Source organism: Anguilla rostrata, chromosome 4, assembly GCF_018555375.3.
Source record: "Anguilla rostrata isolate EN2019 chromosome 4, ASM1855537v3, whole genome shotgun sequence".
NCBI classification, from domain to species: domain Eukaryota; kingdom Metazoa; phylum Chordata; class Actinopteri; order Anguilliformes; family Anguillidae; genus Anguilla; species Anguilla rostrata.
The window spans coordinates 5,115,582-5,129,750 of NC_057936.1; the positions used below are offsets into that span (position 1 = coordinate 5,115,582).

The 14,169-nt window shown below is 51.7% G+C and overlaps 1 protein-coding gene across 2 annotated transcripts in view; it reads right to left on the reverse strand.

Annotated features, from left to right (window-relative positions):
* wwtr1 (WW domain containing transcription regulator 1) overlaps positions 1-14,169 on the reverse strand; it is a 45,290-nt gene that overhangs the window by 13,951 nt on the left and 17,170 nt on the right. For both annotated transcript variants that reach the window (XM_064330205.1, XM_064330206.1), the window contains exon 2: positions 2,777-2,910. In XM_064330205.1, the coding sequence (XP_064186275.1) occupies positions 2,777-2,910 (134 nt within the window). The remainder of the gene's footprint in view (positions 1-2,776; positions 2,911-14,169) is intronic.

Consider the following 14,169-nt stretch of genomic DNA (forward strand, 5'->3'; position numbering starts at 1 on the left):
CATTCATCTCACCAGTAAGAGACCTGCTGCCTACAACTCCCAGCATTCTCTGCATACGGACTTCTGGATCGCACGGCTCCCCATTAAAGCCCCTGTGTTGGTCTTTTGGCCATTGCGATGTTCTTCATGGAAGGATTCAGCCTTCGACGAGTTAGACTTTATTAAGCTTACAACATATGTTGGGTGGCTAAACCTGTTAGGGCTCTATTCTAGTGTGTGGATGAACCCCACGGTCAGGTATCTGTGAAGGCTCTGTTCCAGTGTGTGGATGGGCCCCACTGTCAGGTATCTGTTAACGCTCTGTTCCAGTGTGTGGATGGGCCCCACAGTCAGGTATCTGTGAAGACTCTGTTCCAGTGTGTGGATGGGCCCCACTGTCAGGTATCTGTTAACGCTCTGTTCCAGTGTGTGGATGGGCCCCACTGTCAGGTACTTGTGAAGGCTCTGTTCCAGTGTGTGGATGGGCCCCACTGTCAGGTATCTGTTAACGCTCTGTTCCAGTGTGAGGATGGGCCCCACGGTCAGGTATCTGTTAATGCTCTGTTCCAGTGTGTGGATGGGCCCCACAGTCAGGTATCTGTTAACGCTCTGTTCCAGTGTGTGGATGGGCCCCACTGTCAGGTATCTGTTAACGCTCTGTTCCAGTGTGTGGATGGGCCCCACTGTCAGGTATCTGTTAACGCTCTGTTCCTGTGTGAGGATGGGCCCCACAGTCAGGTATCTGTTAACGCTCTGTTCCTGTGTGAGGATGGGCCCCACAGTCAGGTATCTGTTAACGCTCTGTTCCAGTGTGTGGATGGGCCCCACGGTCTGGTATCGAATCCGTACTGTGGCAGTGCCGACAGAACGGCAGCCCCGTGGGGTGACAGACGACTGGCGCTAGTGTCACCCAGGAATGAGGGTGGCGTGATCGAGCTTTTCCCAAAAACTTTTTAAAAAATTTTTTTTTAAAGGAAACAGTGCAGACACACCAAAATTTTCCATTCCGTCACAAAAGTTAAACAAAAGAAGCTTAACGAGGAACATTTGGTCCTAATTTACTGTACCGACAGGGGATAAACGGTCTGAGCATGTGCCACTACGCTGTAATTCACCGAGCTTCCCAGCACAAAAATAAATAAATAAATAAATAAATCCACAAAAACAGCGCTGTGAGGAGACTCAGCTCACAGGTTTGCACTTCTAAGGACGCCAGAGAACTTTCACCTCCTCAGACGTCCCGTCAGTCACAGAAAGCCCTCTTAAATGACCTCTGGGTGGGGAAACTTCCAGCTTATGCCTACGATACTATACCTTTTTATGAAGAGACGGTTTTGCGAGAAATACAATGCCTCTCATCAGATCTGACGTGAATGGATGTTGTTTTTACCATTGGCAAAAAGTACTGAAGTACTCTTAAGATTATAAGCAGCCTGGTCAGGCTCATAGTGCTGTAAGGTTATGAGCGGCCTGGTCAGGCTCATAGTGCTGTAAGGTTATGAGCGGCCTGGTCAGGCTCATAGTGCTGTAAGGTTATGAGCGGCCTGGTCAGGCTCATAGTGCTGTAGGGTTATGAGCGGCCTGGTCAGGCTCATAGTGCTGTAAGGTTATGAGCAGCCTGGTCAGGCTCATTGTGCTGTAAGGTTATGAGTGGCCTGGTCAGGCTCATAGTGCTGTAAGGTTATGAGCAGCCTGGTCAGGCTCATGGTGCTGTAAGGTTATGAGCGGCCTGGTCAGGCTCATAGTGCTGTAAGGTTATGAGCAGCCTGGTCAGGCTCATAGTGCTGTAAGGTTATGAGCAGGCTGGTCAGGCTCATAGTGCTGTAAGGTTATGAGCAGCCTGGTCAGGCTCATAGTGCTGTAAGGTTATGAGCGGCCTGGTCAGGCTCATGGTGCTGTAAGGTTATGAGTGGCCTGGTCTGGCTCATAGTGCTGTAAGGTTATGAGCAGTCTGGTCAGGCTCATAGTGCTGTAAGGTTATGAGCGGCCTGGTCAGGCTCATAGTGCTGTAAGGTTATGAGAGCAGCCTGGTCAGGCTCATAGTGCTGTAAGGTTATGAGCAGCCTGGTCAGGCTCATAGTGCTGTAGGGTTATGAGCGGCCTGGTCAGGCTCATAGTGCTGTAAGGTTATGAGCAGCCTGGTCAGGCTCATAGTGCTGTAAGGTTATGAGCAGCCTGGTCAGGCTCATAGTGCTGTAAGGTTATGAGCGGCCTGGTCAGGCTCATAGTGCTGTAAGGTTATGAGCAGCCTGGTCAGGCTCATGGTGCTGTAAGGTTATGAGCGGCCTGGTCAGGCTCATAGTGCTGTAAGGTTATGAGCAGCCTGGTCAGGCTCATAGTGCTGTAGGGTTATGAGCAGCCTGGTCAGGCTCATAGTGCTGTAAGGTTATGAGCAGCCTGGTCAGGCTCATAGTGCTGTAAGGTTATGAGCAGCCTGGTCAGGCTCATAGTGCTGTAAGGTTATGAGCAGTCTGGTCAGGCTCATAGTGCTGTAAGGTTATGAGCAGCCTGGTCAGGCTCATAGTGCTGTAGGGTTATGAGCGGCCTGGTCAGGCTCATAGTGCAGTAAGGTTATGAGCGGCCTGGTCAGGCTCATAGTGCTGTAAGGTTATGAGCAGCCTGGTCAGGCTCATAGTGCTGTAAGGTTATGAGCGGCCTGGTCAGGCTCATAGTGCTGTAAGGTTATGAGCGGCCTGGTCAGGCTCATAGTGCTGTAAGGTTATGAGCGGCCTGGTCAGGCTCATGGCGCTGTAGGGTTATGGGGTTGATGAGTGAGGTTTTAGGGGGAGGTACTCACCGAGATTGGGCTGTGACAGAGCCATGGACCGCTGCTGAACGGCGGTCGGGGCTGCAGGACCGTGGAGGCTGTGTATCTGCTTCATGGCCAAGGTCTTGCGGGGGTCCTGCCAGGTGGTGATCTTCTCGACATGGCTGCAAAGGGCAAACAGAGGAAAAGAACTCAGCACAGCCCATAATATCGCCACCCTCCATTCTCTCCTCTCTGTGTTGCCAATCACAGTGCTCCATTCTGTGTGTGCCACCAATCACAGCTCTCCGTTCTGTCAGTGCTACCAATCACAGCGCTTCATTCTGTCTGTGCTACCATTGACAGCTCTCCATTCAGACAGTGCTACCAATCACCGTGCTCCATTCTGTCTGTGCTACCAATCACAGCTCTCCATTCTGATGATACTACCAATCACCATGCTCCATTCTGTCTGTGCTACCAATCACAGCTCTCCATTCTGACAGTGCTACCAATGACAGCTCTCCATTCTGTCTGTACTCTCAATCACATTTATCTTTTGCACAGCAGGACTGTACTTCCCATCACACAGACCAAGCAAAGCAAAGCTTATCACCAGGGCTGCTGGGAATTGTAGGCAGTGACCTTTCACTAATGAGTTGTTTTTGTGAACTTACCCTAGTGGGTACAACTACAGCACCCCTAATTCCAAATCTAAGAAGTTTTTTCCCAGTTTTTTTTAGTAAAGTACTGTGTGAAACTTGATATGGTGCACTCAGTCTTTAAACCATTTTATTCCATTAGAAAGAGACGGAATGAAAGAACAGGCCAACACAGAAGGGCGTAGTCCACACAGCACACTGTGCAGGGGAAATTCTGCAGGCGTGTACGACGCGCCTCACGGCTGTGTAGAGCTGGCCGCGGCGTGGGCCAATCAGACACCAGGACCTGGACACCAGTCCAGAACCATCGGGGGCGGGGCTACGACCCTGCCTGGGTTACTCTCATCTGCTGTGGTCGCAGAGGGATGATGTCATCGATCGCTGATCACACCCCACCCTTCCCACCCTCCCTCCTGTGGAGATGACAGTTGTGACCCCTCCATGCTGGGAAGACGGTGGTTTGAAGTTAAGGGGGGGCGGGAGGTTCAGCGATTGATGACATCATCCCCATGTGACCGCAGCAGATGGATGGGATGGGGGGGGGGTGGGGGGGCAGCTGCCAGAAGACACAGAGTAAACACAAACTCCTCCGCCACTTCCCTCCTGTCCTCCTCCACCCCTTTCCCCCTGTCCTCCCCTCCACTCCTCCGCCACTTCCCTCCTGTCCTGTCGTCCTCTCTCCCTCCTTCCCACTTATCTCCCGAGCTCCGCCCCGTAACATTCCCATAAAACCTGTTACGGAAAAGCTCCGGATCATTCCGTGGGGTTCCATCAGGTCTCTCCGAAAAAACCCGTCGTCACGGAGACGCGGTTGGGACGACGCCTCGCAGACGTCCTGAGCTGATGAACTCCACCCCCTCCCCCCCCCCCCCCCCCCCCGCCCCCCACCCCGGACGAACAGGAAGTGCTCACAAGCAGGCTCTCCGAACCAACCGGCTCTACCGGAACGAGGCGGGAAGCGATGGCGAGATGTCACCGCGACAACGGTATCTGCTCCATCTCACCCGTGACTCTTACGCCCTCTGACAGACGCCCCAGGGGCTCAGCTCACCTGTTCACACCTGGGGTTTCCTGCTCGTGACACCTGTGTTTACTGTGTGGCTATGATGCTATCCAGCTCAGTTCAGAGAGTAAAAAAAAATAGCGCTTGATTTTTTGTGCTTGTGACACACAGCCAAGTGACACGTGCACATTTACGGCCTGAAGACAATCAGTATTTCACAATCGATTGTAAATTAAACGGTAATTTTCGTTTACCCTTCCCTCCACAGCCCCGGTTTCAGTGGTTAACTGACGAATCGAAGCTGAGCGGTTTCCACCCAGCACACACCGCACGTCTCGTATAACGAGGGGGGGGGGGGTGGAGGAATGTGGTCGCTGGGGGTTGAAATCTCAGGCCTTCAGACAGCCTTTTGGGTGCCGTAGGATTTCACTTCAGGCAAAAAAAAAAAAAAAAAAAAGCACAACTGTAACCCTAATCCACCATTTTAATACTAATCCCGCTGAGCTCCAGAACAAACAGCCGATTATGAGACCTGCTCAGCCACCTTAAAAACACGGGACAATGAGAAACGTTCTCATTCGGCGACACGTTCGCCTCCCAGATCGGCGTTTCACAGATAACGTTCCACGCAACCTGGAGGGTCAAAGGTCAGTTTGCCATCTCGAATTGAAAGCAGGATAAATGTTTATGGTGCCATAATTCCTTGCGTTATGTAAACAGAATTTACTGCTTTTTTCATAGCAGTTATTTCTAGTATTCCTTATGTGCTTTTCATGTAACGTATCATACGTTTAAGACTATTGTGGTGTCCTATAGAAATCTGGCCCCATGGAAAGCTTACCTGAGGGTCAGTTATCCAGTATAGAAACGACCCCCTCCCCACCAAAAGAATTATAAAATGTGCAACATTCTACGACCATGTAAAATATTTCTCGTTGGTAAATGTACGGTATGTATGTGAATGCACGGTCATGTACACAAGCATGGCATTTTCTAGAGCACAGAAACATGGTCCTTGAATTGTGACAGGACAATGACCAGCAGTCATTTACTTATTTTTAATATGAGGTCAGTTTGCCGTGGCAACGGAAAATAACCCTCGTGTTGTAATCTAGGCCTTGTGGGATTGGGGTCAATGTTCCCTAGCATGCTATAGTGACCCCACGTATAGCAATTGAGGTTTTAGAGATTGTATTTTGAGATTCTTTTGTATACAACAGAAATTTGTTTATACTATATTAAATTATGAAATTGAATAAATACTCGCATTTTATCGGTGGGGTCACTTTTGGGGCGACATAGCTCAGGAGGTAAGACCGATTGTCTGGCAAACGGAGGGTTGCCGGTTCAAACCCCCTGGCGTGTCAAGTGTCCTTGAGCAAGACACCTAACCCCTAACTGCTCTGGCGAATGAGAGGCATCAATTGTAAAGCGTTTTGGATAAAAGCGCTATATAAATGCAGTCCGTTACCATTTACCATTTGCTTTTCTACAATAGAGAAACGACCCTTCGCTTCTCCATGGTGGTCTACTTCTCCATCTCACGACGGGAACATGTAGAATGGGGAGACCGCTGCATGCTGACGTTGGGCCGTGGAAAAGGACCGTTCAAATTGCCCGGTCCAGTTCATTTAGCCGCTGGGATGGCCGGCGGCCATTTTGTCACGCCTGACCGATCCTCTTTCACGCGTCTGCGGACTCAACGTGATGCACGGACACCCCCCGACCCCCCGACCCCCCCCCCCCCCCCCCGCGCGAGACACGTTTCTCTGGCTGTACGGAGCGGCCTGTTTGTATACACACGCGCTCACACAAAAAAAAAAAAAAAAAAAAGAAAGGAATCAGCACAACACACACACACACACATCAGGCGTGCGTGAGTCACCGCACACACAAAGGCCCTGCACACGCAGCGTGACTCACGCCAGGGCCTATTCACCGCGCTCTGAGGAGGAGATTAGCCACTTCCTGTGCTCTCCGAGCGGGCCCCGTCAGGGCAGGAAACCGGTTTGGGGCTTCGGTTTGCGGCCATAAGCTAATTGAGCCTCGATATTGCACAACGTACCGTAACAGCGGAATGAGACCTAATGAGAAGTAGGTCTTTTTTCGCTCATTAAAAAACATGGGTAGTTTTTTTTTATAGTGTGTTTTAGTGCGGTTTGCTTTGTTAACATTAAAAATATATTGATAAATGTGTGTGTGTGCGTATGTGTGTGAGAGTGTGTATGTGTCAACATATAGAAACATAAAATATAACTTTCAGTTTCATTTATCAGAAAACTTGTTACGCAATCGGGAGAGGCCAATCAACCTGTCAGTCAAAGCAAAGGCCCCTCCCCCACAGTGCCAGCCCCAGCCAATTGGACAGAAGCGGAAGCAAAAGCTCGCTCAAACGGGCCGAGAGGCAGTACCGCCAAGACCTGTATAGCTTGACTGAAGACAGCACCTTTGGGAGGCTGCTGTTGTGTGAAAGATGTGCTGGGGGGGGGTGTCTGATTTATGCCACAGAGACGCAGCCCAGCAGTGTTAGCGGGTGTGTGTGCGCGCGGGGTGGGGGGGGTCTGGAGATTTATGAGGGCCTAGTGGCAAGAGGCTGACTCTGGGGGTCAGAGCCCTGGAAATCTCAACCTCCAGCCCGGACAGGTGTCCAGCACCTGGGGGACTTGCCCCAAATTGAGCCCCAGGCTTTACTCAAATTCCCCAGACCTCAGCTTGGAGGCATTTCTACTATTTCTTGTTTGTCTGTTTGTTTGATTTCTTCTGAACAAACCTAATAAAATACCACAGCAAAAGGAAAAAATAAGGTTAAACTGAGGTGTCCTTCTTTAATGTTTACATAGAGACCCCCCCCCCCCCCAACTGATATCTCTTTCCCGCCATGTTGGTCCTATAGTCCTCCCGGGGTGGGGGTGGGGACGGGGGGCAGGGGGGTGTGCTGTTTACAGAGGAACGCTAAGGAACAATGGCTGGGTGCATTTGGGACGAGGGAACTGGCAGGCCCGCCCCCCTCCCCAATCCACTCCAAACACAGCAAGATGGACCACAGAAAACTTCCTGTTGGAGAGCTACAGTGGTAAAGAACACTACTCTCCATGAGGGGAGAACTTCCTGTTACAGTACTACAGTGGTGAAGAACACTACTCTCCATGAGGGGAGAACTTCCTGTTGCAGTACGACAGTGGTAAAGAACACTGCTCTCCACGTGGGAAGACCTTCCTGTTGCAGTACTACAGTGGTAAAGAACACTACTCTCCATGAGGGGAGAACTTCCTGTTGCAGTACTGAAAACACTATCATGTGGAGATGTGAGAACAGAAACACTACTCTCCATGTGGGGAAATACTGATGAGTACTACAGTTCTGAGAACACTACTCTCACGAGGAAGAACTTCCTGTGAGTATCACAGTGAAGACAGTCAGAGGAAACAGACAGAGCTACAGTCTCAGCAGACGCACTGAAACAGCAAAGCACCTGTCTGCTTTTCTCAGGCAGCAGCAAGGAACCAGAAGAGACCTCGACGCACGAACACGAGGCTTAACGAGCTGCTTTCGCGGTACATGACAGCCCACTGGTAAAGTCGTTCGCAGAGACACTGTGCTTAAAATACCAGTTTGGGCAGGATAACGAAGAGCGCACTTTGGGAAGTTGTTCGAGTGGGCACATGTGATCCAGATTTGGGCGGGTGCGGGGCCTTGCGTTTTTGTTTCCGAGTGGGCCCAATAATGCCAAGAATGTGGGACGGGCCGCCAAAAATAAAACTGGCCGCGCAGATACCGTGGGAGGGCGGGACGAGGCCACTTGGTCCGCAGTCCCCAGGACCGTTCCTCAACAATCCCACGGTCCCGACACATCCCACAAACGCCATTCGCTCACCCACAAACCTCCGCACGCGTCCCAACACGTCCCAGCATGCCTTGCGCTGACCCAAAAACATCCACGTTCAGCCAAATGCATCCCGGCATGCATTGCACTGACCCAAAATCATCCAGCTTCAGCCAAATGCATCCCAGCATGCCTTGCACTGATGCAAAAACATCGACACTCGTCCCAACACATCCCAGTACCAGTTTGCGTCTTCCTTGTCTCAGAATAGCGCTAAGGACAACAGAAAGACCAGAACAAAGACTAACCTCACCAGACTGAATCTTAGCTCCCCTCCCAACCCCCAAGCACACTGCAAACAAGTGTGTCACAACAAGTGTTTTAGTCTTGTAATGGCATTGTCTTATTCAGCCAAAAAAAGAACAGAAATAAGATTTTAAGTCTGAATATAAGACTAACATGCTTCTTCAGATTGATTTTTTTTTTGGTTTTTGCTGCATACTGGCTAGTGAGACATTTTGGTGATTGTTATTTTATTGGTAGGATTACTTGGTAGTGTTACTGTACGTATTTAAGATTGAGTGGTGGTTCTGGATTGGCACAGTTGCCCTGCATGAGCAGCAGGCACAGAGGATGAGGTCTGCGTATTGTTATTAGCCTGGTCTATCGTCACTGTTGCACACAGAACTCCTGATGTTCTCCAGCATTGCAGGTCACTCAGGATAAGCACCCGCTAAGCTAATGTAGAGCATATCTATGGTAACATTTCTATGGTCCCTTGAATGCTGATAATGTGATACAGCACCAGTGGCAGATGGGCGCCGTGCCAGATGCATGCTGGGGCAGTAAGGAATTTTCGACCCCGCCTGCGCCCCCAGATCGGTGTTCTATGGGGCGGAGCCGTCTGAGCGCACTGTCCCGTCGACAGCTATAGGACCCCCCCCCCCCCACCCCCCACAACAACCTCCAGAGCCCTGCCTTGCCTTTAATTACACGGCATGGAGACACTTAAGACAACTACTCAAGGAGCACCTCCCGTGCACCCCTCCCCTCTCCCCCAAAGTCCCCCCCCCCCCCCCTTTCATCTGCGCTCTGGGTCCCACTCAGGAAAACTCCGGGAATGCGAGTCCGTCTGTAGCCATGGCGATGTCAACAAGACATCAAGACAGAGCTGGAGATCCCCCATTCGCGTTCTTCTGAAGACGCGGTAACCAGGGGCGATGCCTGGTGTATGTGTCTGTTTTGGAGCCCGAGAGCGATATGCAGTGGGGTTTCCTCTTTCGCCGGAGGGCCAGCCTTCTGATTGGAGGGCTCGCGTCCGTAAGATAAAGAAACTTCCAGGGAAGCGGTGACTGAGGTAGGTGGAGAAAAACAGGAAGAAAGCAGCCATTTCCCCGTTTATAAAAAAACAGCACCTGGAATCATCTGAGTTACGCTGAACGTACGGTCTCCACTGGGACAGGGCTGTATTTTTCGGTCAAAGGTCCTTCATAACTGAACTGGAAAAAGTTAACTTCCATAAAATTACTCTCCAAAAATACGCACAATGGTAAATGCATCGACTTAGTATGTTGACTTTTTCCAGTACTGTCTGACAAAGGTGAAAACACCAGCACAGGAGGTCTGGCCATTTTATCTGATCTGACCCAGGAACACTAGCACTGTTTTGATTGGTGGAGGTGGTCACATGTCCATGAGGGTGCCCTCACACATTCCGAGTATGAGCTGCTGAAACCCAACAGCTTCTGATGTATCCTGGGAAATCACCAGAATTAGAGGGCGGGGCTACTGTCCTACTAGTCTCCCCTCAGGAATCTGTGGATTCGTGGTGATGGTGTATGAGGCATTTCCTGTACGCAGTTAGGGTTTAACGGATTCCAAAGCAGCTGTGGACCGACCCGACCAGACCGGACCCAACCCGGACCCAACCCAACCCAATCTGGGACGCTACGGCGCTGGCATGCGAGTGGAACGTCATCGGCCCGCTGCTGCTCGACTCTGCTAATTAAGAGCAGGGATGAGAGCGAGAGAGAGAGAGAGAGGGAGAGAGAGAGAGAGAGAGTCTTAGCTACTTCCTCTTCTCTTCTTTGTGTGTCATGGCCATACCGCAGGTTTTGGGCAGGGCTGGTCCTCTGAGGGAATCTATTTTACTATATCGCGCTGCATCCAAGCGCCCCGCCCCGCCCACGGACAGCCAGGAGTCACGCCGTTACCGCGGCTACGCACGCAGGGCCCAGCAGCTGGAAGATCTGGAGCCAGAGGCCCTCGACTCCGTTAACGGGAGCCCCGACGCTGGGCTGGGGTGCGAGGCATCAGGACCGTCAGCTGGACCTCGCGAAGCCCAGGGGAACGGCTCCAAAGTTCGTTAGGCCTCCATTCCGCGCCCATCCAGTTCCCGTCAGGAAATGGACTGAAATTAAATTTGTTGGGGGAAAAAATAATAATACATCCCCGTAGCAAATTGTGTGTATTTATCACCTATTTCATCCATTTGACTTTTACATTACATTACATTTACTGCTTTTATCCAAAGCGACGTACAAAAAGTGCATTTCACGGTCACGGACAACTTCTGTGCGATTTCTGTGCGAGTTAAAATGGAACGGGCGCCCAACTCTAAACGATACGGTGCTTAAGGTAACTTGCGTGAGCCGTGTGACCAGTCAGCCTCTCTGTAGGGAGTGTACTGCACTGGTTAGAGGCTCATAAATCAGAGGTTGCAGGTTTAACTCCCAACTGGGGGCACTGTTTCTGTGCCCATGGGGCAAGGTACAAGGGCTGAAATACTTCAGTAATGTGTCCTGCTGTGTGGACAGATTGCGTGTAAAAATGTAATCTGTACGATCTTCTCTCGACAGGAAGATTCACCAAATGCCTAAATTTTAATGTAAGCACCCCTGATAGGGCATCACCCCAACCCCCCCCCCCCACCTTCCCAAGAAAAGCAGACAGGAACAGGAACAAGGTCATTTCGACCTCAGATCAAAAATAACGACCAAGATAAAAATGAGACCGTACACACACTGCACTGGTCAGTCATGCTATTCATTTGCAATCAATCCCAAAAATATTTTTAGAAATAAGTTTGGGGGGGGAGGGGGGGGGGGGTTTGTGGTAGGGGTTGATTAAGTCCCACGCAGGTCGGACTTCAGCTGTTGCAAAGCACTATGGGTGGCTCCTCCGGTTACCCGCCAGGACAAACGGCAGGAGGAAAGCGAGCCGGCACTTGCCAGCAGCTGTCCCGCGGACAAGCTAACTTTAGCCCTGGCACCCGGACCAGACCGGCCTCCTTTATCCTCCAGGGAGTTTGAGGGCTGCCCCGGGGGGGGGGGGGTTGTATCACCATGTGACCACAGGCACAGGCCCCCCCCCCCACCCGGCTCCCCAGGCCTCAGTCCACCCACTCAACCACCAACAGAGAATCTCACTCAATCTCACCCAATACTGCAGCCTGTCCTGGGGGGGTGGGGGCATATTTCAGCTCTGAGAAAAAGCCTTAAATTTCATTTAATTTCATTTTTTGCAAGCTGTGAACGTCAAACATCTATACCACTGTGGAAAAGTTCACTCGAGCTACTTGACCTACTTGACGGGGAAAATGAGTGTTTGTAAACACCCCTTTTGTTCTGAGTCGGGTGTTACTTCAAACCCTGCGGTGTGGAATCTTCCACAGGCTGGGAAGTTGACAGCGGTGGGGGGGGGGGGGTTTTGTTTTAGCTCCGCCTCTTTCACTCCTCTGCGTGTCTGAACAATGTCACAGGAATGTAAGCCTGAAGCGTCGAGGCCTTCCCCCCCCCCCCCCCCCGAAACAGACCTCAGCGTTCCCCGCACACATTAAAATTAAAATGTAAAAAAAAATCACTTTGACCTTCAGCGCGAGGGTTTGCTTGCGCGGCCATTTTGAAAAACGTGTCACAGAAACAACGGCATCGTTCAGCCCTATGCGATTGGGCTGGTCTAATGCGGCCGAACTGGCTCTGAGCCCGGGGGGGTTAGAGAGCCCGGTCCGGCCCGGCCCGGTCCCCCCCCCTCTGCCGAAACGCTGACCGGCCCGCTGGTTCGAAACGGAGGAGCGCTGGACGTGAAAATCGCCTGTTCCGGGGGGGAAAGGGGGGGGGGGGTGGGCAGTTCTCGTAAAAACAGAGACGTGTTTTATCACCCGCTTTTCAGACCGTAAGGACGTGTGTTTCACAGAGGCTGGCAGGGAAAGCCAGTTTTTCACGGTTTCCAGCCCAGCCCAGAACGCTCTGTCCACACCTCCTGGGGGGTCATTGGGGCTTTTAACACAGTAAAATACGCCGGAGAGAAAGAAGGGGGGGTGGGGGGGGGGTTGGTGCACAGGAGCCTGGGCACCCCACACAGAGAGAGAGAGAGAGGACAAGGTCCTGCGCCAACTCACCTGTAAATGCACCATGTGCTATTCAGGAGAGAGGGATGAAAAGAGAGGGAGAGTGAACACTAGAATGAGAGAGAGAGAGAGAGAGAGAGAGAGAGAGCGAGAAAGAGAGAGAGAGGGAAGGGTTTCTTGCTGCAGATAAAAAGCAGGATAATTAATGTACCGTATGTGTACCATAGACACACATTTACATTTATTTACACATTGGAACCCTAAACATATTTCTCATATTGAGGGGGGGCTAGGGGAAAAGAGAGGGTGAGAATGAGAGTGAGAGACAAACAGGCACATGGACAGAAAGCTGCAGGAGCTTTAATCTAATCTAATGGGAGATTAATTGCCTGGGTTATCTAATCTCAGCGCAGACTAAAGAGTTTCTCACGACGGGGAGCTGGGAGCCAAACTCGTGTGCAAACGCTGCAGTCCCAGGGCCGCACGTGCACCCCCCAGCCCCCGGGCCCCCCCCCCGGGCCCCCGGGCCCCCGGGCCCCCGCCCCTCGCCCCCCAAAAACCAGAGAGGAGGTCCGGTGACTGGCACAAGACTGGACCCAAAGGGCCATTTCTCATAACCTCAAGATTCCAGGTCAGTACGTTGATTAGCTTGACAATACAAGGGACGTCACACCTGTGCGTGCAGCAGCAGGGTGGACTTTAGGGGGGGGGGGGGGGGCAGTGATGGGCATGGGGGACAGGGGGCTAAAGACAAAACAAGAATGCAATAGTGCTGCAGGGGGGCCAAGGACTGCAGCCGCATTTTCTATGTAGCCATGACGACGGAGCATTAGCTGTCACACATTCCTGGTTGGGACGTTAACTTAAGAGAGCGAAGTCAAAAAAAAAAAAAAAAAAGAAAGAAAGAGAGAGAGAGAGAGAAAAGGCGAGAGTCCAGAGGAGTTAAAGTTTAACTGCGATTATCGGGGGGGGTGGGGGGGGGGGGAACTGTACCGGGACAACGCTCGATCTTAAAACAGCAAAAACATTTGATAATCCTCCAGTAACACGCAGCAGAGGGCAAGCAGGTCAGATATGCACAGAGAGCGGGGCACTTAAAGAGCAGGACACAGGGTTGTCTCTAACCTGCTCAGGGTAGGCATAAAAACAACACCTATCAACGCAGGGCTGTCCCTTCACTGTCCAGCAATATTTTAATTATTCTAGACGGGAGCTCATGTTTAAAAAAATAAATAAAAATAAAAAGATTACAAAACCAGAATAATCTCCCCCAGACCCACCACCCCCTCTTCCCCCCCATCGCCCGGTGGCCCCCCAGCCCAGAAAACGCTCTGGCCCGCTCCGGGGTAGCTCAGCGGAATCCAGGCCTTCTGCCGGAAGGCCCGCCAGACGTTCCCCGTTTGCCCAGGGTTTCGGAAAAACGCTTTTCCCCCCGCCGTGGAAAATGTGCTTTGGCAGAGCGGACGGATGGAGGGAGGGAGAGGGAGAGGAGGGAGAGATCTGTGCCCATCCTGGACCGGGGCGCTTGTGTCTGCTGGCTGCTCTGTGACCCTACCCCCCCCCCCCACACCAACGGCCCCAGAGAGGGACTGGAACCCGACACAGGCC